The sequence below is a fragment of the Rousettus aegyptiacus genome, unplaced genomic scaffold (assembly GCF_014176215.1).
Source record: "Rousettus aegyptiacus isolate mRouAeg1 unplaced genomic scaffold, mRouAeg1.p scaffold_m13_p_1, whole genome shotgun sequence".
Classification (NCBI taxonomy): domain Eukaryota; kingdom Metazoa; phylum Chordata; class Mammalia; order Chiroptera; family Pteropodidae; genus Rousettus; species Rousettus aegyptiacus.
In genome coordinates this window covers 53,357,357-53,381,312 of record NW_023416284.1, presented here as the reverse complement: position 1 = coordinate 53,381,312, position 23,956 = coordinate 53,357,357, and the positions used below count along the sequence as shown (strand labels likewise).

Sequence of the window (23,956 nt, the reverse complement as noted above, 5' to 3'; positions counted from 1 at the left end):
TTATGCACTCAAAAGACAATTACACTATATCACTTTTTTACGCTTCCTTTCCCCAAACTATACAATTCTAATTTCTTCAACCTTTTCTTACTTCGTCCACTCTCTATTCATCTGATAATTTTGGCTAAATGTAATGGAAAATTATCTAATAGCAGACTAGTCTCTCAGGAAGTACTGTGTCTCAGCTCACTGTGGAACATGGCCCAAACTATCTCTTATCATCAGTGTTATAATAGGAATTCAAACATATGTCACCAATCTTTCTTTATGTCACCAATCTTTCTTTATGTCACCAATCTTGTAAAGGGAAGTGAAATGATAGGTGGGTGATCAGGTAATCCATAGGAATTTAACTTATCCTGGTTTTATGATACTCAGACTCCTGGCAACTTCTCTAGTTTTACTCTATTTCTCTTCAATTCTAATTTTCATTACTAGGTATAATGTAGAAGAATACTGAGTATAATTCTTTGGAGTCCTCTGGAAAGGGTGGCAAAAGAACTACTCATATCTTTCCCTATAGGCAGAAGTAGTTATTGTGATACTGATAACACTAGATGTGATGCAGTGTTTAACTATCGTAGTGTTTGGAAATGCGTTCAGAGGCACACAGTCCTTCTGCCAAGTCATCATCCTCTGTACTGCTCATTAGCCAGGGCTACATCAAGGTTTTTTGGTTTCTTTCTTTTACTTAGTATATATATCCATTAAAAAGAATATAGCCTGAAATAGACTATAGAAGAACAGGAAAAGCATTTGAAAAAGTATTTGAATCTGACTCAGTGTTTCATTCTCTGGTTCTCTGTGGGCTCCAGTGAAACTTTCTAGAAATGCTCATGGTCAAGCCAAAGGGAATACTGAGATGTAAAACACAGGCATTTTTTATTTTTTTTTTAAATGCCAGTTTATTATTATTTTTTAATACCTATATACATAATTTTTTTTAACATTTTTTTATTTCCCCCCTTCTCCTATCCCTTCTGGTAACCACTAGTCCATTGTCCATGTCCATGTCCATGAACCCGGGCCTTCTTTCTACTTACAATCTTTTCTGGATATAAGAAGAATACAAATGATAGCTAGATAAAATAGATTAAGTAAAGTGGATTCTGACAGATTCATTAGATAAGAGTCAATAGATTAGGTTACGTGAGTGTAAGAGACTGAATAACGGCTACCTATAGATACCAGGTCCTAGTCTCTAGAATTTGTAAATGTTACAAGGAAAAAGAGTCTTTGCAGATGTGAAGAAATTAATGATCTCAACATGGGGAGATTATTCCAGATTATCTGGTGGGCACTAAATCCAATCACAACTTTCTTTATAAGAGAGAAGCAGTGGGATATTTGATATACACAGAAAAGGTGATATGAAGAGAAAGGCAAAAACTAGAGTCATGTGGCCACAAGCCAGAATCCACCAGAAGATGGAATTGGCAAGAAACAGGTTCTCTCCTAAGCCTCCAGAGGGAACATGGCCCTAATGACACCTTGATTTCAGCCAAGCGATAATGATTTAAGGCTCCTGGCCTCCAGAACTCTAAGAGAATGAATTTCTTAGAGTTTTAAGCCACCAAGTGGTAATTTGTTACAGCACCCTCAGGACACCGATACAATAGGTTGTGTTATATAGTCTAGATTCAACAGATATAAGAACATTTTTAAATAATAGTTGCTTCCCTTAGAACAATTCACAGTTCGTTAGTTTCACATTAAATATAAATACAATATCTTAACACTTTATTATGTTATTCCTACCCATCAAGTATAAGTTCTCAGGAGTGGTCACAGGAATATTAATAAGTTTAATATCATCTTCATCTGCTTTATCCCAGGAATTAGAATTGCCGCAAGCACAACTATGACAAGAATTGACACTCTGGACCTAAAATTAAGATCAACAGAAGTACTTCAAAATCTCTTTTGTGATAGTATTTTTCAATCTTTTATATTTAAAATTTATACAAATCCCATTCTTGGTAAAATAATCCATGTTAATTTCTCCCTGAGGAAATAAATCTCATTATATTCAATCAAGCTCGAGTACTAAGACCCTAAAAATTTTGAGCCTTTAACAAGTAGAATAATATTTTGAACACAAATCATTCATTTCCATTAAAAATCAAGCAGTTATTTCTATAGTTTATAATTTTATGAAGTATTTACTTATAAAGTTTATCCACACCTACTTTGATTTGAAGTAACCAGAGTTAATCTGAAAAGAAAAGGTTAAAAGTGAGAGGCATCAAGCATCATATGAGATTCAAAAGAATAGCTATTCAGGTAGCACTGATTCAGGCAGAAGCCCAAACAGTATTCCAATTAGGAGGCAAAGGCAAGGGGTATTAATGAGAAAGGGAAGGGAAACAATTATGTCAATGAAAGAGAATAACTACATCAATGAAGGAAGGCATTTCTGTAAATGTGGATAAGCTACGAGTGATGCTACCTTTAAAGAATGTTTTTAATTTTCAATGTGATGGTCATCAGTCTGGAGCTCACAGTAACTGATTTCTTGTTATCTTAGCAAATAGTTGTTTGGGATAATATGCTGCAAAGTTATTTTGCCCTGTTTTAACATTCCAAAGGCTTGAGGCATAAGACTCACAAGGCAGTTCTGGGATGGCAGCTCCAACTCAATTTTAAGGTGGCTCCATTGATATTAATTTTTACACTAGTTTATTTTCCATTTAGAGTTTATTACAATGCTGATACTCTGCTAAATGATAACTAAAATTAAAAAGCCTCTATCAATCATCTTCCCTTCTCTAGCAAAGTTCACTGAGCCAATCATTTGTCACCTTTATGCAGATAATTCCCAAATCTCTAACTTCAGTTCTGTTCTCTTTTGAGAAATTTAGGCCCACATTTCCATGTGCCTATTTGGTGACTCCATTTGGCTCTTCTCCTGGCATCTCAAACAGATTATATCAAAAAAGAAGAACAAAAACTCTTTTTCCTCCCATGTTTTCTAATAGTACATACTTCTATCCCTGTAATCTCTCAAACTAGAAAACAAGTAGTCGTGTTTAACTTCTCTTTCCAGTTACCAAGTTTTGTAGACTCTGTCCCCTCCTTTCCACTCCTGTTACCATGATCCTCGTTTATGCATTCTTTAAAAGGCAGAAATCTGGGTTTATAGACCTGGCAGTGGAATCACTAGGTCAGTTGATGTACATAAAGTGATGCTAAAGACTTGTTATTCACATCATTATCATAAAACTCCCTTTCTCTACTGCTTGTCAAGAACGACTTCAACTTTCATTTGAAAAAATTCAAAACAGAGGCACTTTTCTGACACAAAAGAAGTCCAAATTATAGAATAGACATATACTTCATTATCCTGTTTAGTTTCATAGAGGAATGAAAGCTGGAGGCCTTTGATCTAATTGTTCCTACCATAGAACAGTCTTTGAAAATTTACTGTATTTTTAAGCATTTAAGAATGGGCAGCTATATATTCCAAAAAAAATAAATAGAAGGCACAGAACAAAATACAGTGTTCTATAAACTATTTTTTAAAATGAATATACACGATGCTAGAGGCATGCACTCCCTGGAAGTATATAAGAAATTGTCAATGCTTGTCTCAAGAGAGGGTACTGAGAGGATCAGGAACACATCTTCATTGCAGTGGTCCCCAACCTTCTTGGCACCAGGGACCAATGCTCCTATGAGAATCTAATGCCTTATAATCTAAGGTGGAGCTGAGGCGGTGATGCTAGCGCTGGGGAACGGCTGCAAATACAGATGAAGTTTCGCTCACTCATCCACCACTCACCTTCTGTTGTACAGCGTGATTCCTAATGGGCCACTGACTGGTACTGGTCCACAGCCTGGGGATTAGGGACCCCGTTTTACTGTACATTTTTGCTTCTCTTTTAGTAGCAAGTATATATCCTATCTATTTTTAAAAATAATTTCAAAATTATATTTAAACAAATGCTAACTTCATTTCTCACTTGTCAATCAATACCATATTAAAGCTCCAAAGAAAGAGGTGAAAAACTCCACACTTGGCTTCAGCAAATCAAACACTTACTTAAGCAGACTCATCAAGTGATTTTTGTGAACTAGTACAAAGTCTGAATGGATGCACCTTCCAACTTTTTGCAGAATATCTAGTTTTGAAGCAACATTCCCATATTACTAACATTTTCACAGGAACCCAGAAGACCACATCCCTTACTCAAAACACCTGGAAGCAAAATGGCTAAATATTTAGCAAAAGGATAATTTTACTTGCTTGAAGAAAACAGGGTCAGTCAAAGTTTTAAAGTTTCTTTCTATACTAGGCTATCTATAATCATATAATATTTAAAATGATAATAGATATATTAACAAATTTCTAAGAATAATAAATTTTTTTCTTTACTTACAGAGGCCAAACTCTGTGCAGAGCCTGAGTATTTACTGAAAAGTCCTCCATTAGCATAATTATAAGACTGAGATCCTTTGTCTTTGACAGAACTTAAAGATAATGTCAAATTCTGTCTACTACTGGAACAACTTGAACCTACCAAACAAAAAATATTACAAATACCAATAAGTCCAATGATAAATTTTAGGTAAAATATCAAAGTTTATGTTATGTTCATTCAGAAAGCTAATTTTAAAACACATTTCCCTAATTGTATGTTATTAAATATACACCATTATTAAAATCTATATATAATGTTTTTAACTGCTAAAATCTGCTTCTGAAAATAAAGAACAAAACATGCATCTAACTAATCAGAGCAGTTTTTGATGGTCTATTATAATCAGTATAAAAATACTGGTAACTGTGAACCCATAAATTATAAATTTAACAAAATATAAGCACTTCCTTCCCTGAATGACATCTAAACTTTATCTACCTCACATTGTTATTGTAATTAGTTTTTTATATATCTGTCTCCCTTAACCATCTATCATTCATTTAGAGTAAACATTGTGTCTTCAAGATTTGAAACTCTTTGATTCAAATCTTGGCATTTATTAGTTATATGAACTTGAGCAATCACTTAATTCTTCCATATCTCAATTTTCTTTATATATAAGATGTTAACAATAATATAGTATTATAGTTCTAATTCACAGGATTCCTGTAAAGATTAAACAACACAGTGAATATATAGCATTTAGCACTGCACCTCAGATCTAACAAAATCTCAGTAAGACCCATCATTATTGTTGTAATGTTCACTGTATTAGGCACTACTTACTGTACTACTTACAGAGGGCAAACCTGTGCAGACTCTGAGTATATACTGAAAAGTCCTTCATTAGCATAGTTATAAGACTGAGATCCTTTGTCTTTGACAGAACTTAAAGATAATGTCAAATTCTGTCAAATGCACAAAGCAGTCATTAATTAACTGCTGTACGAACAAACACAGAAACATGCTATGCTAAATCATAAATTTAAAGATAATAAAAAATTTTTCAAATAAGAAATCCAGTATGCTCAAGAAATTATTTTCATTGATGCAATTTAGCAGTAGGTATTATATTGTTAACCAAAACCTACAGATCCTTTAATGGCCAGCTATTCTACTTCTAAACTTAATAGACTATGAACATAATCAGACAAGTATATGCAAAGCAAGAAGGACATCCTAAAGAAAACAACGGGGAAGCAGTTAATTAGGGTTGATTTGTACAAATTTAATACTAAGTATATATTAAAAATGATAGCACATGTCAATTATTTCTCAATAATACTGAAAAAATAAATAAATAAGAAAATGGTAGCATAGAGATATATTTATTGACATGGTAAGACTAACAGAGTAGTCTCCCCCAACCCAGGAATACATTCCAAGACCTCCAGTGGATGTCTGAAACCATGAATAGTACTGAACTATTCCAAGACCTCCAGTGGATGTCTGAAACCATGAATAGTACTGTTTTTTTCTTAGACATATACATAGACAGACAGACACACACACACACACACACACACACACTTTATGGCTTCACTTGGCATATCCAAATTGTCAGCATCTCTACTACTCTTGTGCTTTAGGATCATTAAGTAAAATAAGGGTTACCTGAACACAAGCACTGTGATACCATGACAGTCAATCCAATAACTAGATAACTATCAAATGATTAATGTGTAGGTAGTGTACACAGCATGGATATGCTGGACAAAGGGATGATTCACATCCCAGGCAGGATGAAGCAGCACACCATGAGACCTCGTCACAGTACTTAGATCAGCACACAACTTAAAACTTATGAATTTTTTACTTCTGGAACTTCCTATTTAATATTTTTCAATGGTTGACTATGGGTAACTGAAATCATGGAAAGCAAAACCACAGATAGCAGAGACCACTATATAAATATAAAATATAATATTTCAATATTATCTTTAAATGGAAATATAAATGGATAGATATACACCAAAGTATTATCAGTAGTTATTTCTAGGTAGCAAAGTTTCTAGTGACTTTAATTTTTTCTGTTTGCTAATCTGTATTTTCTAATCTTTCTAAAGTTAATTTGTATTACCAGTGAATTAAATATTAAAAAAAAAATTAAGAAGACTAAACCACTGCACTTCAGTTATGATTTATATATAAAATTTCCTTCGTAGATTTAATTCAGCTATTTTTATATACCTTTGTCTGACGCTGCTCTTTTAGTGTATTCAAGTATGAGGTGCTCTGGTTCCCATGGTATTATTTGTCCTTTCTTCTTTCCACGTCTTCTTTTAAAGTGATGGGCCAGAAAAATTACAGATACAGCACTCACTGCAGTTACCACGAACAACTTTTTAGCTACCGGCGAAAATCTGATCTGGAAAAGATGCAGTTATATTGAAAAAAAGTTTTTTATTTGTCCACTTAAAATAAAGACATAAGAACTAAAATTATTTTTAAGCTAACCTAGTTCTAAACACCATCCAAGTAATATTTTACTCATTCAATGCAGCTAGTGCAATTTAAATTTTAGAACCTCCCCCCCGAAAATGTAGTAATGTATTACCCACTGTTCTAAAGTTCTCAAGTAAATAATGTTACCCAGAATCATCAAGAGCATAAAATAATCCAACCCCATTAATATTTGTTGAACTAATGATCTATTCATACAACCAAACCTAGTGTCCTAGAATTACCGCAAGAGTTTTAATTATCGGAATGATTAAATCGGACTTTCTAAATGAATCAATTTTTTTAACCATCTGGAAATTTGGGCATACACTAACTCAATTTCTAAATACCATCTGAATAAGCCCTTTTATTCATGAATAAATCAACAGAAGTTCACCATCTTACAATGTACCAGGACTGTGCTATGAAAATGAAAATTAAAATCTTATTGTAATTACTAATTCTATACTAATTTTATTCAGTAAGCATACAGTGAATGCCTTGCACTGAGCAGAAAGCACTGGGTATACAAAAGATACAGATCTTGTCTCAGTCAGTGTGCTAACTAAAAGACAGATATATTCACAAAATAACTACAGTATAATGTGATAAATAAACTAGTATAAGTATAAACTAAGTATTAATATCAGAGGAACTGCTAACTAACTTCGCCTTGGGGGACAGATATTATTAAGCACCTAAAATTCAGAAGAACTCTAAAACAGAGCTACAGGATTGGAGATGTAGACAGCTAGAAAGAGTGTCACTTTCGACCTTACAACAAAAAAGCCAGACAAATGTCAAGTTCTCAATTCTTCTTGAATCCATCAGAATGCTATGGTTGGAGGGTAATCAACTGGACCCCAAACCAAGTAGACACAGGTATTTGCAGGGAGAGATAAGACATGCACGCTGGCATACAGAAACAAGACACAGCAGTACATCAGGAAGAAGGGTTCAGCTAGTATGGTTGGAAAGTTGGTGGAGACTGAGTATGCACTGGTGACAGAGAACGGAGTAACCTAGGGGTTGGGGGACTGGTAAGGTATGCTGCAATTATAGGGGGAATCCATACTTTTTATAGGTCTTATCATCACAAATCCCAGATACTCACAGAAAACAGTACAAAAGTCATGAGAAAGTCTCCCTAATGGTGTACAACTGGGGAAGAGAAACGGCAGTTTCTGTGGAGGAGCATAAACTACATCTCTATCACCACAAAGGAACAAAAGCCTCAAACTGTGAGATGTAGTTTTTCCTTTAGAAGAAAATTTATATCATTAGATGCTTATATTAAGAAAAGGTATCAAATCTACGATCTGAGATTTTGCCTTAAGAAACTAGAAAAAGAGCAAATCCAATCCAAACCAAGCAGAAGATACTAAGTAATAAAGACTAAACAGAAATCAATGAAATGGAAAAGCAAATCAATAAACTCAAGAGCTGGGGTTTTGTCTTAAATCAATAAAACCTAGAGCCAGTTTGATTTTTTTAAAAAGAGCTAGAAAAGACATATTCAAAAGCAGAAAAGAAAAAGTGATCATCACTACAGATCACACAGATATGAAAAGGATAAAAAAGGATTACTATAAACAACTCTATACCCATAAATTCTACAACTTAGATGAAACGAACCAATTCTTTGAAAGATGGAAACTATCAAAATTTACCTAGAAAGAAATAGATAACATAATTACATACCTAGTAAAGAAATTGACTATATATTTAAAACCTTCTAACAAAGAAAACTATACGGCAATTTCTACAAAATATTTAAGGAAGAAATACCAATTCCATTGAAAGAGGAAAGGCTTTCCAATCATTTTACGAGTCTAGCATTACTACGAATATCAAAACCAAAGACATTATCAAAAAAAGAAAACAAAACTACAGACTATGTGTGGATAACTATTGAAGCTGGATGTCAAGTACACAGGAGTTAATTCTACTACTCTATTTTGTATATGCTTAAAATCTTCCAAAATGAAATTATTTTTAAAACTGAAAAACTGAATTAATATATACTTTTAAACTATAATGTAATAGAATAAAGACATTTATACATTATCATTTAAAAACACACAATCATCTGTATAGAAAAAGCCTGTGAAACACAAAAAGCTACTGGAATAAGTGAGTTTAGTAAAGCTGGAGGATACAAGATCACTATACAAAATCTGTATATTTTCATATACTAGTAACGAATAATTGAAAATAGAAATTTTAAAAGTACTGGTCACAATAGCATCATAAAAGATGAACTACTTAAGGATAAATGTGACAAAAGCTGTGAAAGACATGTACCCTGGAAGCTAGCACACAATGCTGAGAAAAGAAAGAAAACCTAAATCAGTGCAAAGATGTAACCTACTTATGGGTTGAAAGACTCAATAAAGATATCAGTTGTCCCCAAACTAATCTATAGATTCAATGTAATCTCAATGACAACCACAGCAAGCCTTTATTTTTGTTTTAGTAAAAACTGATAGCTGATTCTAAAATTCATATGGATATGACAAAGATAAGGATCTAGAAAAGTCAGAACAATTTGGAAAAAGAAAAAACAAAGTTGGAAGACTAAAATTACCTGATTTCGAGACTTATTATAAAGCTACAATAAATAAGACAGTGTCACATTGGCATACAGAGAGACAAACAGATCAATGGCACAGGAGCAAGAATACAGAAATAGACCCACACATATACAGATGACTACATTTGGCAAAGGTACAAAGGCAATTCAGTAGAGAAAGGATAGTCTTTTCAACAACTGCTGGAAAAATATTGGTGACCCATACACAATAAAATGGAACTTCAATCAATGCTTCGCACCATATGTAATAATTAAGTTACAGATCACAGACCTAAACATAAAACCTAAAACTATAAAAGTTCTAGAAGAAAGCATAAGAAAAAATGACTTTGATCTTTGGTTAGTATATTTTTCTGAGATGGCACGAAAAGCCTGATCCATTGGAAAAAAAAAAAAAAACAAAGGAAAGGGTTGACAAGCTGGACTTCAAAATTAAAAGTTTCTTCTCTTTAAAAGGCACTGTTAAAATAATGAAAAGACAATCCACAGATGAGAAGAAAATGGTTGCAAATCATATATGTGATAAAGGAATTGTATCCAGGACATATAGAGAATTCTCAAAACTTAATTAAAAAAAATTTTTTTCAATGGGCAAAAGCTCTGAACAAATCAACAAAGAAGATATAACGATGACAAACAAGCACATGAAAGCATGTTCAACATTACTGATAAGAAAAATGCAAAGTAAAACAATGAGATTCCCCTATACACCTACATCAGAATAACTAAAATTTTAAAAACTGGTTATACCAATGGTATGACCACTTTGGAAGTCTGTCATTTTCTTAAAAAAGTTAAACATATATTTACCTTAGGATTCAGCCATTTCAGTCCTAAGTATTTACCCACGAGAAATGAAAGCACATGTCACATATGAGGACTTGCACAGGAATGTTCTTAGCAGATTTATAATTTAAAAAAACAACAGGAAACAACCCAAATGTCCATCAACAGGTGAATAGGTGAACAAACTGGTACATTCATGCAACATAATACTACTCTGTTATAAAAAGAATTAATATTAATATACACAATATGTATTTATCTCAAAATGATTAGGATGAGTAAAAAAACCCAGACAAAAGCAAGTACATGCTGCATGATTCCATTTACATAAAACTCAAGCAAATGCAAACTAATCTGCAGTGACAAAAAGATCAGTGGCTTCCTGGGGAAATGTAGGGGAAGGGAGATGGACAGTAAGCTGCAAAGAGAGAGATTTCAAAGGGCAATAAGAAATGTATGGAGACTATGGATATGTTCATTACCCTGACTGTGATTAAGGATATCATGGGTATATATACATATTTCAAAACTTAAAACTGTATACTTTAAACATGTACAGTTTAATGTGTGTCAATCATAACTCAATAAAGTTGTTTAAAAGAAAATAACATCTTGGTTCTATACATAAATCCAAAGGAATTGCTCATTTTCTGGTATACCGAAAATGATTTACTACTTGCCATTAGCATATGACTTCAGTGACTATGACCTAATAAAAAATTTAAAACTATCCTTACTTTACTTTTCTTCCAAGTCCACTGAAATTTCTCTAAAACTATCATGAAACATTACAGCATTCCAACACTGCCTCAGATGTTTTCGCAAATTATAAGAATTAGTCTTCAGTAATGTCTCTATTACAGGAATTACCAAATTTTTATTTCTTTCCATGTCCATGTTTTTCCCTCTGGGACCATACCTCCAATGTTCACAGCAACCAAATGAGAGTCAGAAAAAAAATACAAGTTCCTTGAATTGGGATGCTAAAGAGCCAATAATAAAATAAATTCTAAAAATAGTACTATTAGGAAACCTTTTCATTATATTTTATAAACTATCATGACTGTATCATAAAAAATATTTAGATCAAATGTAATGATTAGTATCTACTGCCTGAGTAAATAACAAAATTAAGACCTCTGCTAAAAACAATAATCTATTAACACAGACCCAGTCACAGTTAAGTGATCATGTGTTCTTAAATTGTCAATTTACTACATCCTCTAATAGTTAGAGAACTATTAGGGAACATAAATACAAAATTAAAACTACTCTCTCAGACATATAATGTGCTTTACTAATATAAACTCAAATACAATATAAATCAATTCATTTTTATTAAGATCTAAATCCTGTTTATATGTTATGTATTATTTTTACACAAAAGATCCATTAACAATTATAGTCCTAATCTCATTAAAAAAGAAACATTTTCCATGACAAAAACATGGCAAATTTCCCACAGAGAGATGTTAATCATAAGTAATCTAGATAACACAAGGTTTGAAGGTCTCTAATATTATTCCTGCCTATCAATTTTCATTTTGTTACTTTTTCCCCCTGAAGAAAGTCAATTACTTCTTCTATCATTGCCTGGAATACTGAAAATACAACATCTCAGATTCCCAAAGCTCAGAGGGCTTTTTGAGGTGATATTGTCTATTTCCTTACCTCCAGACAAGTGAAAACTAGACTCATGTCCTATTCATTCACCACAAATTGAGCACCAATTTATGGACCACACACACTGAGAATACAAAGAAAGGAATAAGACACTGCTCTTTGTGCTCAGATTTCACAATCCTTCCCACTAACCTCATGCCATTGTTTAATGTTCTTGTCAAGTTTTTCCCCCTCATCTAATGTTCTCTGGAAACAGAATAGTTATTTAGTCACACACAACGTCTTCCACTCCAATAACCTTATTTCACTTTACCCAGCATAAACTTCTCACCAGAGCTAAATTGACCTATTCCTCAAACACAGTACTTACCACACACCTCTTTCTTTTTTTTTTTTTTTTTTTTTTTTTGTGGTGGGGGAGGGAGAATTTAAGTCTTATTGAGATTCTAAGCTAAATAAGGGCAGGGGCTATGTCTAGATCTTACTCAATACTTTATAGCTTGACTGAAGCACAGCCATGCTTAATAAATACATGTTGAATAAATATCTCTAACTGGAACATACAACATGTCACATGCTAACTGTAAACTCTGGACAAATAGAGATATTAATATCTTCCTTATAGGGTTGTTGTAATTTGTACATATATAAAGTAATATCTGACACGTGGTAGGCATTCAAAAAATGTGAGCTCTTAATATTTCAGTTTATTTTATTTTAACAAACATCTTAGTTTGAAATAATTTTAGATTAACAGAAAAGTTGCAAAGAATGTAAAGGAAGTTCCCATATTACTCAGATTATCTTATATTCATATCCTACGTAATCCTAGTACTCTTAAGACACTGCTCAGACCAATTCAGGATACCACACTGAATTTCGACAGATTTTTATTCTTAAGTGCTTAGTTAATTCTTAGTCTTTCTTTCTCACTTAACATTCTGAATTTAGAGAATCGACTCAACTTCTTACTTCTTCATGTGGTGGTTTCCAAATGAAAAACAGAGTCAATTTGTACTAACATGATACACAGTGATATACCAAAGTAATCATTAAGAAAACCATAGGAGCTAGAGAGACACAAGTATTTTGTTTAGAGTATGCATTCATTAAATAAAAGAAATAAAAGAAAAAATACTTGGAAAATATATTATTCCTTAAATGACACAGGGAAATAAAATAGGAGTTAATATTTATTGGGTTCTCACTCATTTTTACTGTGTGCCAGACAGTTTTTTTCATCCCTTTTGTAGATAATAAGAATTGGCTTTAAGACGGTTAAGTAACTTGCCAAAGATCACACAATTCCACAGTGTTGGAACATGAATCAAAATGCATCAGACAAGATGTGTTTAAATCCATGCATATTATGTATCTGTTGAAGTTACATCAGTCACAATGACGATATATCTCATTATGCAATTAATTATATAACTGAATTGCATCCAACATGGATTGTCAATTTTTGGAGATTAAACTAATGAACAAAAAATTCATGTCTTTTTTCATAAAAAGTCAATCCAATTCTAATACTTCAGAACTGTCCAAATAAGAACTCATCTTTTCCTTAGTCCTTTCTTGGTCCTTTAATGCTATTCAAACTATAGCCTGCTCTCTTAGCACAGATGTAAACAAACTTTTTCAAAAAGGCCAGGTAGTTAAGTATTTTAGGCTTCTGGAACATATAGTCTCTACTGCAACCACTTAATTCTGCTGTTGTAATCCAAAAGCAGTCACAGATAATACATTGACAAATGAGTATATGTAATAGTTGTGTAATAAAACTTTACTTACAAAAAAGCAGGCCTTGATTAGGCCCATAGGCTGTGGTTTGCTGACCCACTTAGAACATTCCATGGCATGGAATGAGTCATGGATGTTAAGTACCATGACTGAGAGTAAAGGATGTATCTTTAAGTTTACCTGCAATGATTCTTTACATTATTTTTTTAAACATTCCATGGACCAAGTTAGACAATAGTCCTGGCCTCAGAAAATTATTCCTAGGATTGAAAAGTAGGTGGTACAGTAAATCAGTATGGTAAAGTACACAAAAATAATTCATAAAAGAAATATAAAATGCTAATGAAGTTTTTTTTTTATTATTTCTAGGCCATGAAAAAATAGGCATTGTCAAATATTACTAGTGAAATTATGGGTTAACATAGCCAGTTTGGAAAGCAATTAACAATGTTTAATAAAAAACTTTCATCTCTAGGCATCTATCTTAATAAAAATCAGACAAAGATGTATATATAAGTAATGAATTGTTGAAACAACCAAAAAATATAAAAATAGAGAAATATTCAATAAACTATAATATATCTATATTCATAAAAAAATTTTTAATGACAGAGAAAATGCTCAAAATTGACAACTTTATAATTTTGAATGGGAGAGTGCTGGGGGTGGGGGTGATGACTGGGGGACAGAGAGACATAAGCAGAAATAAAATACCTAAAGATAGGAAATAAACTTTTATAAAGAAATTGTTGCAATTTTTATTTTCTCTTTCTTTTCCATATTTTTCAAATTTTATTTTAAGCATATAATCCTGAAAAAGGAAAGAAAGAATGGGTTTCAGGATCAAAGTGGTATAAGTTCGAATCACAATCATATATGCAATTTTAGACAAATTAATTAAGCTCCTGAAGCCTTCATATTTATAAAATGGAGATGATATCCAAATTCCAGGGTTATTTTGAGGATTAGAGACATTATATGTATAAAGACCTAAAAATGTCTTACACACAGTGAACACTAAACAGTAACCACTATTATTCTCATATGCCTTATCTGTGCAACACTTTTTCCTAGAAATGTAAAATTACACCATATTTCACTGATGTAAGAGTCGAATATTTTAAGATATTTGGAAATGCTGAAATGTAAAAAATGATCATCTTAAATTTGATGAAACTCAGTGTAAGTTTAGTGTATATTTATTTAATACAATGGAATGCAAATTGCATTAGAAACAAACATTAAGAATAAAAGGTCTGTTACCATAGAAAATATACAAATGGATAATAAACACATGAAAAGATGTTTGACGTCATTAATCATTAGGGATGTGAATCAAAACCACAATGAGATATCAATTCACACCCACCAGGTAGCTACTATTAAAAAAACAGAAAATATTAAATGTTGGCAAGGATGCTAAGAAATTGAAAGCCTTGTGCACTACTGATAGAAATAAAAAATGGTACAGCCACTCAGACAGTAAAGCAGTTCCTCAAAAAATTAAAAATAGAATTACCATATGGTTCAGCAATTTCACTTCTAGGTATATACCCAAAATAATTGAAAGCAGGGACTAGAACACATATTTATATAGTCATGTTCATAGCAGCATTATTCACAACAGCCAAAAAGTGGAAGCAACCCAAGTGTCAAGCAATGGATGAATAAACAAACAAAATGTCGTATATACAATCAAATGTTATTCAACCTGGAAAAAGAAGAAAATCTGGCACACATACGATATGGATGAACCTTGAGGACATTATGTTAGGTAAAATAAACCAATCACAAAAAAACAAATACTATATCATCCCACTTATGATGTACCTAGAGTAGGCAAATTCATAGAAAGAAAGGAGAATGAAGGTTTCAGGGACTGGTAGGAGGAAGTTGCGGTTTAATGGCAGTGGAGTTTCAGTTTTAGAAGATGAAAGGGTTCTGGAGATTGGTTGTACAACAATGTGAATATACCCAATGCTACTAAACTGCACATTTAAAAATGATTAAAATTGTAACAGTAATAAACTGCAAATTCATTTAAGGTAGGAAGATATTTTAAAGTAATACAATTCCCTTTTAAGAGTTATATGATTTAAAAAATGAAATAAAAACCAGTTTTAAATTACCTTAAACATTTCGAATGAACCATTTAAAACTTCAATTGATTTAAATACTGTAAACACAATGTGCTCTGAGCAATAAACTTATTAACTTCGTATTAGTTTCTTTTTTTTTTTTTTTTTTACCTGGGAGAGAGAATAGTACCAAGACAGAGGAAGATCAAACACTCTTCGTGCTGCTATCTTCAAGGAAAACTGTGATTCGTTTACTGTTTCTTCTGACATGACTCCTCTTCCAATCTTCATTAAATGAAACATAAAAACATATTAGCCACAAAGATGTCTGGTTACTCTACCGAACGGAAAATACAAATTAAAAATTTGACTCTATCAGCTTTTTTTTTTTTTTTTTGCACTTAATTATTCATGATACTACACTTACTTGAAGAAAATAACACTGGAAGCCAAATTCACTTGAGCTAAATGTTTATTAATAAACAAATTAATAATCACCAAAGTAGCCAAAAGAAAATGAGTTAGATTTGAACTTTAAGTTCAAGCAGTAAATTTTCCTTAGAAAACTACAGGTTCTAGGATTCTCTCGTTTCCAGTTAAACATTTCAGTTTTTATATAATAATTTAAAATCTATTTCTTCCCACATATTTCCTTCAGATAACAGTGGGAGTGGATAAGGAGGGAGTAGATGAGGGGTTACTGAAGGAAATCTGACTGGATTCATGACTCCTTGGTCTAGAAAGGAAACTGTGAGTTCACTAAACTAAACTCATGCATTTATTCTCCTACTGTCCCATTTTAAAGATATTCAAAATGCCACATACATGCTATGAAATTCTGATATTGTCTTAATGCCTATTTTTATTGAAACTAGATAAAGAAAAATCAAATGTCTACCGATGAGGCAGCTATCATTCAGAGAGACCCTTAGAGATAGAACCTTGACAGAAACATAATGGTTCAGGGGGTCTATGCTTTGTAGAGCCAGCTAGACACATAGTTGGCATAGAACTGATGTATAAATTCGTTTACAAATTTGTTCATTTACAATAAGGAAATATATTGTCTAGTGAAAGAATGCTTACGCTATCAAAACATACCCTCTCTGAAATAACAGACTGTAGAGAGCTGAATTAATAATAAGTAAGCTGAGAAATATTTCATCCAGGCCAAGAAAAAGCTTGAGAATTGTCTAATGCATGAGAGCAGGCTTCTCCAGTATGTTTATGCCTACCAAATTTAATATTTCTTTTCTTTGGAAAACGCTGCATAAACATTATCCAAGAAAAAACAAAAATTACCAACAATCCTTATATAAAAGTTTATTTGCTATACTTTCTTTAAGTCCTTTATATGTCTCCATTTATCTCTTTTTCTTGACCCCAGTAGACTACTCTTTTCTGTTAGCATATCCTTTTTTTATCAGACAAGTGTCAAAACCACTGACTGAATAGTAATTTCCTTTCAAATGAAACACAGTAATACTTCTTAGAGTGGGTTACTGCTATTGCTAGCACTTATCTTATTCCCTATTAGTGACACAGTGTAAACTTAATTCTCCCTTACCTATATTCCAATTACACTGCTTAAACTCAGTATAATTAGTTCTAACTCAAGTATAGTACATTTATCCCAACCAAAAAACTGATATAGACATTACTGAGAAATACAAAAAAAACATGAAGAAACAATTAAACAAATGAAAAATGATCCTCTGGGGAATGAGACTAGGGATGTTGAGAGACTGGGGAGGAAACCATTGCTTTTCACTGTAAGTCCTTCTCTAATATGATTTTTTTTTTTTAAATAATGCACCTACATGTATTAATTTTTAAAATGCTACACTTAAACACACACACACACACACACACACACACACACACACTTTTCACCTCCATCCTCATCCCCCAAACCGACTTCTTTTTGAGAAGGGTTTTTAATCATTAGATACTGAATCATCAAGCCATCTATGCTACTACATGAAAAAGAAAAAATACTGAGAGTAATTCACCCAAAGTGATTTACTTCATAAAGAAGATTCCAAAATTTTAAGCAGAGGGGAAAAATAAAAGCAAACACTTGAATTTGCTGAGGTTTTCTTAAAAGAATTCTGACAAATTTTTAGTTTTGCACTGTAATTCATTACTTTTCATTTAAAATCACTGAGAAAGTGATTCAAAACATAATTATCAATAAAGTTTAAAAAACCAGTCATTTCAGTTGCTTTCATAAACATCAATTAAAATAAACACGAAGGCAGTTTCACGATTATTCACATTTGTACAAGGGGGTCTAAAACATTACCAAAAATATTGTACTGTGTAATATTATTCGTTTCTTTCCATTCCACCACTGAAGAGTTCAAAATAGTTATAGAGTTTGCTTCTTAAAATACCCTAAAATTCTATTCTACACTTGGATTTATAATTCAAGAAAGTCTGAAACACCCCCAAAAGTTGATGTGAAGCATAAATCTATACAACCGAACTGAGAAGACACACAGCAAAAATGCTTAATTGCAATGATAAAATAACGGTCTGTGCAAGGGCAAGATCTTTGAAGTCATCCTTCCGTAAAATAAATGTTGAACTTTATTTACATAAGGGCTCCGACGCAACAGTCCTCCTGATGCTAAAGCATCTTCAAAGAAAGCGTAATCTTCCGGTCCAAAAACCCCTCCCAGCTCGAACCACTGGCATTCAAGCAAAAACTTGGACCACACCACCTGCCCCACCTCCATCGCAGGACCCCCACCCACCGCGCTCTCTTCTGAGGTCTTATTTTCCCTTTACCCAAGAGAACAGAAAATGGGGCTCCCTCTCGGCTCTGCCGCCCGGCCGCTCACTTGGGGTCGGAGCAGTAGGGAGTCCACCCTGATTCAGCGCTGTCCTTGCAGGCCTCCCTACCGCGTGGGCAGCCCTCCTCCTTTCAGTTCCTCTAGCCCGCACTCAGGGTCCAGAGGGTTATGGACCTACACCCCACCCCGCCCCGCGCGCCGCCTCTTCCACACAGCGTCGCGACCCGTCCGCCCCACGGCCACCCCTTCCACCCGCATACTTGGCACTCCAGGCCAGGTGCAGCCGGCGCACGCCTGCTCCTCCCCCGCAGCCCAGCGCTGAGAAGCCGCAGCCCGGCCGCGAGGGCGGAGCTCTTCCGGGGTCAGGAGTGGGAAGGTGGAAAGAGAGTGGCGGGGGCCTTCTAGCGTTACTGCGTGAGGGGCTGCGTGTGAAGCAGCTCCTGCCATTTTTGTTTAGGGTGCAGGCTGTCACTCTCCTTCCGCCCCCAACCCCCACACCCCCATTCCCTCACACCCCCGCAGCCTGCCAGATGGGTGAAGATTGCATCCTTTTATAATGCTGTGAAGAGCTAATATCATAGTTCGTAAGCTTTGGGTCTAGGACAATTCTGGAATCTGGTGAAAACTATGGGGACTTTCCTTCCTAAAAATGCACATAGACACGCGCATACATTATTAAAATAAAAAATAAATAAACAAATTCAGATGCCCAAAACCAATGCATAGATACCAGATTAAGAACTTTTACTATAGACCCTTGGCTTTTAAAAGAATGAATATTAAGAGGCATTCCAACCCTGTATTGATGATGAAGTTATTGATTTCGATTCCTCTAGATTTTCAACATGTCTCTCACTGAAAATAGGCTACCAAGTAATTTGTCGACATGGCCAAATGTAAGAGGTTAGGCAGAGTGTTTACGGCTGAGGTTCTCTCTAATACACAGCAAACTAGTGTCTCTGTGTGTGTGTGTGTGTGTGTGTGTGTAAGGGGGGCTACAAAACAAGATGCTGTTTATATGTGCAGTCCTGAGATGACATTCCGTCAGAACTACAGATTTAACAATTCCAATTGCTGAGCATACTTATGGTGAAAAGCAAAAAAAAATTGTAAACATAGTTACAACATGAAAGCAGATATTACTATTCCTATCTAAAGAGCAAAAATGAACAATTCTTTTTCTTAGTTTTCAAAATTCTCACTTAATCGAAATAGAAACTAAGAAGAATGACAATACCAATGTGACGTTACTAGATGAATAGTAACTAAAAATGCACAGACTGAGTTCTATGTGGAAATATTTTACATTTATAAAGTAACTGGTGCTTTGAACACTTGAAGAGCCTGGTATTTGTAAGGCTATTTTTGTTTATTCCTCTGTCTCCTCTCTGCTGCCTCCTCCTCATTTCCCACAACTTCCAAATATTCAGCCTAATGGGAAGAGTGGTAATAATGACTACCATTTAAAGCAACTTTCCTAAGAACATTATCTCCTTTAATTCTCACAATCAACATATGAGACGGATATCATTACATATTGGGTATGAATTTTACTCTTTAAGAGGAGAATAAGAAATGCCATATTTTATTAATTTTTTAAATCAACGTAATTTGCTTCAAGTCTCACTTCTCCTGGTTTGCCAGAATATTCAATCTTAGTCATTTTTGGGTATATCAGATAGTATGCTTTTAGCTATGAGAAAAAGAAAATAGAACAAATAGTGGTTTAAACCATAGGACAGGGTATTCCACATGGATGCAGCAGCAGATGGACTCAGTCTCATATTTAGACTTGATCTCTTTTGCTATCCTGGCCTAGGGGGAAAAATGGAGCTTGGATTAATTCTGAAATTTTGTCCCTCCTGGAGAAAATCAAAGCCCTCATGTAATGATCACCAAACCAGGGAGTGGAGTTAACATTGTAATATGAGTTGTTACTACTGTCCCAATAACTAAGTCAGTCGCTACCTCAACTATTAATGAATTTGGGGGGATCCTATATGCATAGCATCAAAACAATGCTGTGGAATCAGACTGCCAGAGTTTTCTCTGCCACTTACTAAGTATGTGGACTTAGGTGAGGTACTTATCCTCATAATGCCCCAGTTTCCTTATTAGGGTGTTGGGAAAATAAATGTAATAATAATTGTAAAGCACTAAGATTCTTATGTAAGTTTTAAACAGGTTACTTGTATTTCCATAGAATCTGAAGATAAAACTCTATTTCCATATAATTAGGTTCCTTTGTAATCCTATATATTTTGTTTTATACACATAGAAACATTACTTTGAGAAGGGATCCGTAGGCTCTACCAGAATGTCGGTGGGGTCCATGATACCAAAAAAATGGTTAAGAACTTAGAACAATTCTGACAAATGTTTTAAAGCTATATGGCATTTTAAGTGACTTTTCTATGTCCTTTGGCAGAAGCTCCAAAGTTGAGAAAAACAGATGCCAAGTGCCTTGAGCTTTCTAAAAAAGGATGCTGGACCATCAACACGGGATATACTAGAAGAATGTAAAGCCCATTTAGCATTCCCCAGTCCTTATACTTCCAGGGAGTGAAATGGAAGAATTTATCACAGAAAACAAGAGAACGAAAATGCCTAGGAAACAGTTTTCTGGAATGCTACTAATTTTCCCTCTCCTTGAGGAGAAGAGAATGCTTATCCCATCCTACCCCAACCTCAAGCCAAGCAAAGGAGCTTAAAAAAATTCAGATATTTTGACCTCTGTGCCCTGTAGTTTATGTCACCTAGAAATGTCAAAAAGCAATAGACTATCCAAAGAGGCTTTTGATGACAGAGCAGAAAAAGATGGTTGCAGCAGAAATAGCCTGTACTTGCAATTTTGAAAGAAAAGTTTTTCTGTGGGCCATATAAATGCCACAGAAGGTAGTCAGTCTTGAATTATCTTAAAAAGTTATATTTTCAAACGTAAAGCTAAGTAGATTATCTAAGTGGTTAGCTACACACACACAGACACGCCCATGTGAGAAAATGAAACAGAGAGAGGTCCTCAGCAAAAGGAGCAGTCATTGAGGAACCTACAAAAAGACTCTGTAAGAAAAGAACCAGCATTTAGCAGTGGGCCGCATGCAGAAGGCACCTAAGTCAGGTTTAACTGCATTGATTGTGTATGTTTGATATTTTATTTAGGATATTTAGACTCACTGCTCACTCCAACTGAGACAATATGTGCCCAATGTACTTCATGAATTATTGGTAGAAATAGTTCTTATCAAGTAACAACATTAAGCCTGACCCAAGTCCAGCACTTTGAGGAGTTAAAAACAATTACATCACCTAAGTAGATAAATTCCTTCAGGTAATTCGTATATTCAATTACCTTTTCCATTAACTTCTAAAGCCTGGCAAAGTCCCCAGAAATAACTCAGGGCTTCCTTTCAAATCTACACAACACCATAGGGTTTAACTGGCTATTGTACCTTTGTTCTCATCACCCACTCAAAAGTGTTTGACAGGACTAAACCAACCAAGGCATCTAGAATTCAGAGTATGGTTCTAGATGCTAATTTAAAACATTTATTTTATATATATCCAAATATTACAGGTTCGGTTCCTCAAAATTTTAAACATATGACTCCAGTTCCACTCCTAGCAAATAGCCAAGAGAAATGAGAACATACATCTATGTAAAAACTTGTACATGAATGTGCATAGCAATGTTCTTTATAATAGCCAAAAAGTGAAAACAACCCAAACGTTCCTTAGCTGATGAACTGATAAATAAAGTGTGGTATATCCACATATGGAAATTTATTTGGACATAAAATGGAACAAAGTACAAATACATGCTATGACATGGGTGACACTTGAAAACATGCTAAAAAGCCAGTCATAAAAGAGTATATATTGTATGATTCTATTTATACAAAATATCCACAATGGGCAAATCTATAGAGATGGGAAGTAGATTGGACGTTCCCTCAGGGAGAAACTGTTGAGGGGAAATGGTGGTGACTGCTAAAGAGTATAGGACTTCTTTTTGGGTTGTGGGAATGTTCTAAACTTAGATTTTAATGTTGGTTGTGAAAATCTGTGAATATACTAAAAACTATTAAATTGTATACTTTAAATGTATGAATAGTACAGTGTGTGAGTTATATCTTAATAAAGCTGTTACCCCCCCCCCCAAATTATTATTGCCATTTCTTGGATCAAAACTGAGGCTTACAGAGATTAGGAAATGGTAAAAGCTAGAGATCTGAGGCCAGAGAATAATCTAAAGCATCCTTTCCCTACACCACATCAGTAATTGTCGAAATACTTTGCAATAAGAGGCATGCATTCTATTGGGAGGTATTTACATCAAAATATAATGTAAATAGTAAATAGAAGTTTTTTTTTAGTAAGAGCTTAGGTAAATAAGTTTATTCTAAAGTTATGTTAACATAAAGAACAATAAAATTAAACCATATGGAAATGAGAGTTACATTTTGCACATTTAGACATAACATTTCAGAAGTATAGAAAATCATGTGCTATTTCTAAACTTAATAAAATGTAAAGAGCTGCCCTCATCTAATGTCTATATATTTAAGCAATGAACACTTTGAAAAGTATAGGGAAATTACTGTCTCTCAAGTTTGAAAATATATCTTAAATTTCTTTCATATTTTCACCTTCATTCATCGTTTTTAATAGCAGGTTTATCTATTTCCTACATTGTGTTTTGTACTATGCTGAATACTGGAAATACTGGGATGAGTAAGAAAAATTCCTGAGTATAGTTTGGTTCAGGAGATGGAAGAGTGAACAAATTATCGCAATGTGTAAGATAGCCCTTGAACAACACCTATCCATGTATTTTTAAAATACCATTGGCCCTCTTCATGCACAGGTTTTGCATCCCGAAATTATTTTCAGCCAACAGTATTGTGAATCCCGGGTTGTGGAGAGCTGCCTGTATGCTTTGTTCTATGCTATTTTATATAAGGGACTTGAACATCCGTGGATCCTCTATTCTCTCAGATACTGAAGAATGACTATAGTTAAGGTTTTGGGGAATCAAAAGTATGCACAGATTTTCAATCGTGCGGAGCATGTGGGCACCTCTAACTCTTTCGAGGGTCAACTGTAATGACATTACAATGTATAATTTATAATCAGCAGTATAATATCGCTAGAAAATAGGCCAGAGAATATAAAGAAGGGCCCTTATGGCCTGAAAGAGTTGAAGAAAGCTTTTCCAAAGTGATAACACTTGAAAGATGAGTGAAATTCATTTTTAAGAGAAAGGGCAAAGGGCAAAAAGGTATTTTAAACCTAGGGTTAGGGGAAGCAGCACTATATAGGAAAGGCACAAATGTTTTGCCTTTCAGGAAAATGGGATGTAGATTAGAAAGCTTAAGGACAAGGTGTTTGATTGGGTGTAACAAAAGATGAGGTAGGAGGAGTAAATTTAGGTCAAATTAAGGCTATGAGGGACTAGATGAAGCAAGCAGGTGC

General features: G+C 34.0%; 1 protein-coding gene across 9 annotated transcripts in view; it reads right to left on the bottom strand.

Moving 5' to 3' along the window:
* The window catches only part of MIGA1 (mitoguardin 1), a 69,650-nt gene extending 50,776 nt beyond the window's left edge, over positions 1 to 18,874 (bottom strand). For 4 of the 9 annotated variants that reach the window (XR_001597640.2, XR_001597639.2, XM_016151046.2 and 1 more), the window contains exons 1-5: positions 18,745 to 18,874; positions 15,858 to 15,971; positions 6,612 to 6,789; positions 4,380 to 4,516; positions 1,759 to 1,885 (exon numbers count right to left, since the gene is read on the bottom strand). Coding sequence is in view for 7 of the 9 variants with exons in the window: in XM_016151046.2 (XP_016006532.1) it covers positions 1,759 to 1,885; positions 4,380 to 4,516; positions 6,612 to 6,789; positions 15,858 to 15,956 (541 nt within the window). In the remaining 2 variants the exon portion in view is untranslated. Of the gene's footprint in view, positions 1 to 1,758; positions 1,886 to 3,781; positions 3,837 to 4,379; positions 4,517 to 6,611; positions 6,790 to 15,857; positions 15,978 to 18,480; positions 18,658 to 18,744 lie in introns of those variants that run through there. The other 5 variants (XM_016151048.2, XM_036235390.1, XM_016151045.2 and 2 more) reach the window with 5 other exon arrangements.
* Positions 18,875 to 23,956: the final 5,082 nt, after the last annotated feature.